This window comes from Lolium perenne, chromosome 5 (assembly GCF_019359855.2).
Source record: "Lolium perenne isolate Kyuss_39 chromosome 5, Kyuss_2.0, whole genome shotgun sequence".
NCBI lineage: Eukaryota > Viridiplantae > Streptophyta > Magnoliopsida > Poales > Poaceae > Lolium > Lolium perenne.
Window position 1 is genome coordinate 138186034 of NC_067248.2, and position 9100 is coordinate 138195133.

Here is a 9100-nt window from a genome sequence, read left to right on the forward strand (position 1 = left end):
CTAATAGGTGCACTAGTTCGGCGAAGAGATAGTGAAATACAGGTGGTATGAATAAGTATGAGCAGTAGTAACGGCGCCAGAAAAGTGCTTGCTGGCGTGTGGTTGATGGTGGTAATATTGCGGGCAGTAGAGATGCAGTAAAACAGTAAACAAGCAGCGATAGCAGTATTTAGGAACAAGGCCTAGGGATCATACTTTCACTAGTGGACACTCTCAACATTGATCACATAACAAAATAAATAAATAAATGCTAGACTCTACACCCTCTTGTTGGATGATGAACACCACTAACTGTGTAGGATTACACGAACCCTCAATGTCGGAGTTAACAAGCTCCACAATATTTGATGTTCATATTTAAATAACCTTAGAGTGCATGACAGATCAACATAACCAAACCAAGTACTAACATAGCATGCACACTGTCACCTTCACACTACGAAAGGAGGCATAGATCACATCAATACCATCATAGCAATAGTTAACTTCATAATCTACAAGAGATTACAATCATAGCCTACGCCAAGTACTAACACGATGCACACACTGTCGCCATTACACCGTGCAGGACGAATAAACTACTTTAATAACATCACTAGAGTAGCACACAGATAAATTGTGATACAAAACACATTGCAATCATAAAGAGATATAAATAAGCACTTCACTATGCCATTCATAACAGTGAATAAGTATTCTGTGAAATATAGCCTAAGATACCCACACGGTGCACACACTGTCACCTTTACACACGTGGGACAAGGAGTCTCCGGAGATCACATAAGTAAAATCCACTTGACTAGCATAATGACATCTAGATTACAAGCATCATCATATGAATCTCAATCATGTAAGGCAGCTCATGAGATTATTGTATTGAAGTATATAGGGAGAGAGATTAACCACATAGCTACCGGTACAGCCCCGAGCCTCGATGGAGAACTACGCCCTCCTCATGGGAGACAGCAGCGTTGATGAAGATGGCGGTGGTGTCGATGGAGAAGCCTTCCGGGGGCACTTCCCCGTCCCGGCGGCGTGCCGGAACAGAGAGTCCTATCCCCCAGATCTTGGCTTCGCGATGGCGGCGGCTCTGGAAGGTATCTCGTACCGTGGCTTTTCCGTGTCGAGGTTTTAGGTCGAGGACCTTTATATAGGCGAAGAGGCGGCGTCAGAGGGTTGAAGAGGCGGCGAGGGGGTAAGGCGGCGCGGCCAGGGCCTGGGCCGCGCCGGCCACCCTCCTGGGCCCACCAGGCCTCCCTTCTGGCGACTCTCGGGTGTTCTGGAAGCTTCGTGGAAAAATAGGATGCTGGGCGTTGATTTCGTCCGATTCCGAGAATATTTCCTTACTAGGATTTCTGAAACCAAAAACAGCAGAAAACAGGAACTGGCCCTTCGGCATCTCGTCAATAGGTTAGTTCCGGAAAACGCATAATAATGACATAAAGTATGCATAAAACATGTAGATATCATCAATAATGTGGCATGGAACATAAGAAATTATCGATACGTCGGAGACGTATCAGTCCCCAACACACCTAATACACTTGTCAGATGTATAGGTGCACTAGTTCGGCGAAGAGATAGTGAGATGCAAGTAATATGAATGAATATGAGCAGTAGTAACGGCGCCAGAAAATACTTGCTGGCGTGCAGTTGACATGAGAGATATTGCAGGAAGTAGAGATGCAGTAAAACAGTAAACAAGCAGTGATTGCAGTATTTGGAAACAAGGCCTAGGGATCATACTTTCACTAGTGGACACTCTCAACATTGATCACATAATAAAACCACTCTACACTCTCTTGTTGGATGATGAACACCATTAATTGTGTAGGGCTACAAGAGCACCTCAATGCCGGAGTTAACAAGCTCCACAACATTTGATATTCATATTTAAGTAACCTTAGAGTGCATGATAGATCAACGCAATTATACCAAGTACTAACATAGCATGCACACTGTCACCATCACACTATGAAAGGAGGAATAGATCACATCAATACATCATAGTAATAGTTAACTTCATAATCTACAAGAGATCACAATCATAAACTACGCCAAGTACTACATGATGCACACACTGTCACCATTACATCATGGAGGAGGAATAGAGTACTTTAATAACATCACTAGAGTAGCACATAGATGAATAGTGATACAAAACTCATATGAATCTCAATCATGTAAGGCAGCTCATGAGATCATTGTATTGAAGTACATAGGAGAGATTAACCACATAGCTACCGGTACAGGCCTTAGCCTCGAGGGAGAACTACTCCCTCCTCATGGGAGACATCAGCGGTGATGAAGATGGTGATGGTGTCGATGGAGATGCCTTCCGGGGGCACTTCCCCGTCCCGGCGGCGTGCCGGAACAGAGACTTCTGTCCCCTAGATCTTGGCTTCGCGATGGCGGCGGCCCTGGAAGGTTTCTCGTACCGTGGCTTATTCCTCCCTAAGATTTAGGTCAGGGGGCTTCTTATAGGCGAAGAGGCGGGGTCGGAAGGGTTACGGGGGCGCCACACAAACAGGGGGCGCCCCCCTGGGCCACGCTGGCCACACGTGTGGGCCCCCTGTGGCTCTCCTCTGGTCCCTCTCGGGTGTTCTGGAAGCTTTGTGGAATTATAAGATGTTGGGCGTTGATTTCGTCCAATTCCGAGAATATTTCCTTACTAGGATTTCTGAAACCAAAAACAGCAGAAAACAGGAACTGGCACTTCGGCATCTCGTTAATAGGTTAGTTCCGGAAAACGCATAAAATCATCATAAAGTGTGAACAAAACATGTAGGTATTGTCATAAAACAAGCATGGAACATCAGAAATTATAGATACGTTGGAGACGTATCAGTGTGCAGAGCTTCTGAAGGAGGAACAGAGGAGGCAGGGAGGCTTGAACGAGAAGATGAGCAGTAAGAGGCGTGAAAAGTAAAAACAAGGAGGCCCTCTATTTATGCCGTAAGAATTTGTGCGAGATCGTGGCCATAACTCCACAGACGTCGTGGGAGGTGGAGCAGATCTGGCTGTACACGTGGCGCTTAAAGAAAGAACGGAACCGGTGGCCCATTATTCCCACGTTGTGAGAAAATCGAGGAGACGCCTCGGTCGCTGCGCGTGCACTGGTCAAGTCCTAAAAACTGCCCGCGCAGAACTAGGGTGGGCCCGTCAGGTCAAGTCTTGTCAATCAAACCACAGCAGCAGCACGTCAACAGTGACATCATAGAGATTGTTGTGAGCAGCCGAAGAAAAATGGAAAAAAACATCGAATGATCTTGCGCCCAGACTCGGGGGCTACTCCCATCGGGAGCGCTGGACGCGCACCCGACAGAATGAGGACTCGAAGAAAAAGGATGAAGAAAAAGATGACTGCTCAGCTCGAGTCTGCACCCGGTTGCGAGCGCCCATGCCCAGACTCGGGGGGCTACTCCCATCGGGAGCGCTGGACGCGCACCCGACAGAACTTTTTTGCACTCCAGGATCATGCCCGGGGACTTGATTCTGTGTAGGGTAACGTTGTTTTGCCATCGGTAGTTAACCAACAAAAGTTAGGCACGTTACTCATCATCCCTTGCATACGGAAAATATATCGGATGACCTATGAAGACTTGCAGAAAAACTTCGGCAGAGCAGAACGTTCGAGTGGTACAACTTGAGTCTACGCACGGATTACAAGCATCCGTACCTAGACTCGGGGGCTACTCCCATCGGGAGCGCTGACGCGCACCCGACAGAAGAAGATGATGCTGATTCAAGATGAACAAGAACAATCAAGGAGAAGAACATTAGAAGGAGACATGTTTCCGTCTCTACCCGAACTATGTTCGGCTAGACACTCGGGGGCTACTGACGTGGGCATTACCCTTCGGGTAACCGACATTGCCCTATCCTGTATTGTCTAGTTGGAGGCCCATGAAGGCACTTGTAGGCAAGACGGGCCACCTGGACGGCGCACCAGAAGATTCCTTGACGGGCAAGACAAGGAAGCAGCCGAACAAGGGAAGATTAGATTTAAAACTACTGTAAACCTAGTTGTACTCGGTTAGACCTCTTGAGACCTAGCCCCCTATATAAAGGCCGGGAGAGGGGCTGCCGAGGGACACAATCAATCTTAGCAGCCTTAGCCACCAAAAGTCTAGAGCTAGGTCGCCGCAGCGCTTAGCCTCTCGACGAGATCTCAGCCGAACTATTCGGCACCCCATTGTAACCCATTATCTTCATAATCAAGAACAGACAGGCAGGACGTAAGGATTTTACCTCATCGAGGGCCCCGAACCTGGGTAAATCGTTCTCCCCGCTTGTCTGTGAACCGATGTCTCGTGTCAGCTTGCAGGATTCCATCAACCCTAAGCCCCAATCGGAGGGCATTGCCGAGTAGTACCCTCGACAACCTAACCGACACACTTCCATTAGCACAACCTGGTTGGGATGCCGATATATTTTTCTAGCGAGGCACGTCGCCAACTGATAGTCCGCAAAGTTCAAACATGTGAATATCTCTAGAATAAAACACATATGTTTTAATTTCTTCGGTAATTAAGATAATAACGAGTCATTTATCTACAGGAAAGCGTCTGGTTATTTCATTTTTTATATTATGTTCTCATGAAATGGTAAAAAGTTGGTTCATCCAATATGCACGGTGGGTACTTTACGCTGCTCTTTCTATTTTTTTTTCACTAAAACTATACATGCTAATAACAAGTATTGTTGTGCATAATGTTATCGACCTGAGGAAGAATTTTTGGTACGCTTGCTCAAGTACCATCAAAATGAAGCGCTCGAAAATATTCCATACATTGTACGACATACTCTAAGGAGTATCGAGGAGGACATTTTTTTAATATAAAATAGTTAATTAGTTGAGTACTTATTGCATATTCAAACGATGTCAATTATATGGTTGTTAAATATATTTCAGACTGGTTAGAATCTTATAAGTTTTTTTAAATATCTTGTGATTTTGATACACGTGACTTTTTGCAACTATTGTATTGACACAATGTGAGAAAAAAAAGAAGCCGACGCACGGGCATTCAACTAGTTAGTACTAATCTGCATCTTCAGGAAACTATGATTTACCGAAGTTTAATTTACAAATCAGCTAAATGAATCAGTTTACAAGCAAGGGTGGTATAGTACTATCCGATGGTAAGTTCAGCCTGTTGGCGTGGCCGCCTTGGTGGTTGCCCTTGCCGCATGGCGGCCTCCGGCTGCACCACCACGGCCTCGCCGACGTTGAACTCCGACGAAGCCATCGACCCCGCGGCCGACGCCGCCACCGCCCTCCCGTAGGACTGCACCACCAGCACCGATGCCGTGGTCTGGAAGTCCCTGGACGCCAGCAGGTCCCCAATGGGTCCCAGCTCCGGGCACTCGCTCCAGTCCGCCATCCCCGCCGTCAGCCCTGATCCCCCCGGAGTCTTTCCCACCACGAACAGGTCCTTCCCGGCCTCCTCCACGTTCCGTATCTCCGCCACCATCTCGTTCGCGTTGAACACCCCGCGCTCACAGTACTCCACGCCCCCGCCGCCGGCGGCGTTGGCCCGGTCCAAGAACTCCCGGAAGCACCCGTCGTCGGCCTTGCGCTCCTTGAGCGCGTCGAACTCGCTCGCTGTGTAGCTGCCGGCCCTGCCCTTCTGCACGAACCGGAGCACGGTGAGGTCCACGGCCTGGTTGCGCGCCATGCGGGTGGCCAGCGCCACCACCTCCCGGTCGTCGCGCCCGCCGAAGAAGAGCGCCGCCACGCGGTACACGCCGCCGGATCCACCTGCTGGCATGCCGAGGCCGCGGTCGACGAGGATGCCCACGGTGCACGGCGAGCAGGACTGCACGCTGACGTTCAGCTCCTGGATCGCCGGGTGGGACACCTCCATGCCGCCGTCGACCGTCCGGTGCTTGTGGAACGGGAGCACGATGAGAGCCGAGTGCTGGTCCTCGGCGGCGGCGGTCACGTCCTCGTGCATGGACTCGTACCGCGACACGGCTGCCATGGTGCGCACCGACACGCCCCCCACGACATGGTTCTCCTCGTAGGCCTTGAAAGCGTGCGCGATGTGCTTGAACTGCATCTCCACGTGGCTCCGGCCGTGGGCCGAGATCTCCGAGGAGGAGGACGCGGGGGCAGAGGCGTTGATAAGGAGGAGCGCCGAGGAGCGGCCGGCGAACTCGATGAGGTGCAGGGCGTGGACGGCAACGGGCGAGCGACTGGAGGACGACACGATGTCGATGAGCGTGATGGCAGCGGGAGCGTCGCGGGGCACGTGCACGCAGGATAGCACGCGGAGCTCGGCGTCCGGCTGCGCCCACGCCACGGTGCGGCGCTTGTAGAAGACGAGCCGGCGCGCCGGCTTGACAACCATGGCAAGAAGCGGGCTCACCAGCGCCGTGATCAGCGCCGACATGAACACCAGCACCGTGAACGACTGGTCGCTCATAATCTGCATGCATTGACGAATCAATCATCAGTTTTACTAATCGCAGCAATTGTCAACTCGTTGACGAAATAGGAGTAGAATCAATCTGCATAGTAACCTTTTTGTTCCTTGCAATGTTGAGGATGACGAGCTCAATGACCCCCTTGGTGTTGAGCAGGAGCCCGATGGACGTGCCGTCGTGCAGCGGCATGCCGAACCCCGCAGCCACGCCCACGGCGGCTGCCACCTTCAGCACCGCCGCAGCAATTGCGGCGATCATCAGCAGCACCGCAGCGTTCATGCTGGTGACCTTGGCGGTGTCCGTGCGGAGGCCGGACATGGCGAAGAATAGGGGGAGCAGAGTCCCCACCACGAAGTCCTCCACCTTCTCCACCAGCTCCACGCCGACGGGCCCGTTGGGCACGGCAAGCCCGAAGACGAAGGCGCCGAAGATGGCGTGCGTACCCCCGGCGTCCGCCACGAGCGCCGCCACCATGACGCCGACAAGCACCGCGCACTCGCGCATCTCGCCGACCGCCTCCCCCTCGGAGGCCCGCTTCGCCAGCCGCACGAGGGCCGGACGAACGACGAGGAAGCCCGCGGCGAAGATGAATACGCCCGACGCGAGCGTCCACACGGACGGAAGCACGCCGCCGCTGCGCGCGTCCGAGAGAGCGGTGGCGACGGTGAGCCCTGACCACGCGAGCGTGTCGTTGATGAGGGAGGCGGAGAGGGTGAGCTGGCCGACGTCGGTGCCGGCGAGCTTGAGCTCGGCTATGTTGCGGGCGAGCACGGAGAACGCGGTGGAGGAGAAGGAGGCGCCGAGAAAGATGGGGAAGGAGAGGGAGTTGAGGACGCTGTCCTTCTGCTTGCGGGTGTCGTCGGTGCTTAGGGCCATGTAGCCGACCGTGGCGCCGATGAGGAAGGGTGGGAGCGCGGACGCGCCGGCGAACCAGAAGCTGCGGTGGCCGGCACGGGTGATAGTGGGGAGCTCGATCTCGACGCCGATGGTGAAGGTGTAGTAGATGAGGCCTAGGAGCGCCATGGAGTCGAGGACGAAGATGCTGCGCGTGGGGAAGACGATGTCGGTGAAGTGCGGGAGCCGGCCCAGCACGGAAGGCCCCAGCACGAAGCCGCCCTGCAATGCAAGAATAAAACAGTTCGTGTCATCGTCACCGTCGTCGGCATTGATGCATTATGCATGCATGCATGTGGTGGTGATCATGGAGACGTACGAGTATCTCTGAGATGTAGCGGGGGAGGCCGAGCGGGGAGATGAGGAAGGTGGCGGCGCGGGTGGTGAAGGTGATGAGGAGCATCTGGAAGAGGAGGAGCGGGAGGGAGAAGTCGAGAGGGTTGTCGCCGGCCCAGATGCCGCTCATGGTGATCTTGCTCGGGTAGAAGCAGAAGAGGTGCGTCCTGTTCGGCGACATCATGTGGTCCCATAGGTCCAACAGAGGGTCGCTCACCGCCGCCGACGACGTCATTTTCCCGTCGTTGGCCGGCCGTTCTACTCCGACTCCGGCGATGGTCCGATTGTGACGGCTTGGATGGTGACGCACTGATCGACTGGCTGCATGCCGAGGAAGGCGATGATGTGGTGACCTGGTGAGGAGTGATTATTGGAATACACAGTAATCTTGAATCTGCATGCGCATGCAAATTTTGCTTATTCTCATCCCTGAATGATTGAGGCTTGTGTTTTGAGGCGACTGCCGTGAGAAGCGGCAGGGCTGCATGATTGCAAAGTAGTGGTCAATAACCAACTAGATCGATGGAGCACATGGATATTGTGCTAGGCTCAAAATTCTGACAAAGAAAATGTTTTACTCCCTCTCGTTCAAATTAATTAACTTAATTTTATTCAGATACACATGTATCTACAGTCTAGACCTAAAATATATTTTGATAATGAACGTTTTATTACTTTAGTTAAAGTATTACACCTAGCCTTTGTATAGTTCTAATTCACAAGTTACAACCAAAAATAAAAGAGGCAATGAAGTAGTGTTCAAAGAAGAAACATAAACGACTAAGACGCGGGAGGGCTAATCCGTAGATCATGTTGCCATCTATGATGGCAAAAAATATCACCCACAGTATTCTTCAATCATTTTCACATATTCATAAAGAGGTCTCGATACTCCACACACGATGTAGAGGCAACCACAAACAAAGTGTAGTTGTGCACCTGTAAATAACCTGCATAAGAGAAGCATTTTTTGTTATTAAAAACCTTATCATTTCTACATAATCAAAGCGACCAAACAACGACAATCACTCACACCCTAATACGTAGCTTAAAACTAGAATCCACACCATTAAGCCAGTTACCGAATATATTCGCAACATTGTGTGATAGGTATAAGGTAGAACTTACATAGATGGCTGACCATATAGATCTAGCAAATTTTCGCTCGAAGAAAAAGGTATTTTATAGTCTCGTCCTGATGACAAAATACACATGTTTTGCTTCCCTGCCAATTGCGATTAACAAGGTTAACTTTTGTAAAAATTACCTATCGGCGCAAATGCCACACAAAATACTTTAATTTTGAGTGGGATCTTCATCTTCCCAGTTTTCTTATTGTTATCAACTGGAACATCATGTTGGATTAAAGCATTATACAAAGAAGACAGCGAAAAAACTATTCTCAGTAAGATTCCAACGAAATACATCAGATCCTTGT

At 50.9% G+C, this 9100-nt stretch overlaps 1 protein-coding gene across 1 annotated transcript; it reads right to left on the bottom strand.

Moving 5' to 3' along the window:
- Positions 1–5044: 5044 nt before the first annotated feature.
- LOC127300026 (cation/H(+) antiporter 15) lies at positions 5045–8079 on the bottom strand. Its single transcript, XM_051330093.2, has 3 exons — positions 7646–8079; positions 6529–7548; positions 5045–6434 (listed from the first exon to the last, which is right to left on the bottom strand). The coding sequence occupies exons 1-3, from the start codon at positions 7895–7897 to the stop codon at positions 5136–5138; spliced, it is 2571 nt and encodes an 856-aa protein (XP_051186053.1). The 5' UTR covers positions 7898–8079; the 3' UTR covers positions 5045–5135.
- Between the last annotated feature and the right edge of the window lie 1021 nt (positions 8080–9100).

Bases quoted from the DNA above. Each gene is read 5' to 3' on its own strand.
- LOC127300026 (XM_051330093.2), bottom strand. From the start codon at position 7,897: ATGACGTCGTCGGCGGCGGTGAGCGACCCTCTGTTGGACCTATGGGAC. The intron at 7,549-7,645 runs GTACGTCTCCAT...CTTGCATTGCAG, and splicing joins GCTACATCTCAGAGATACTC to GGCGGCTTCGTGCTGGGGCC. The intron at 6,435-6,528 runs GTTACTATGCAG...CAATGCATGCAG, and splicing joins ACATTGCAAGGAACAAAAAG to ATTATGAGCGACCAGTCGTT.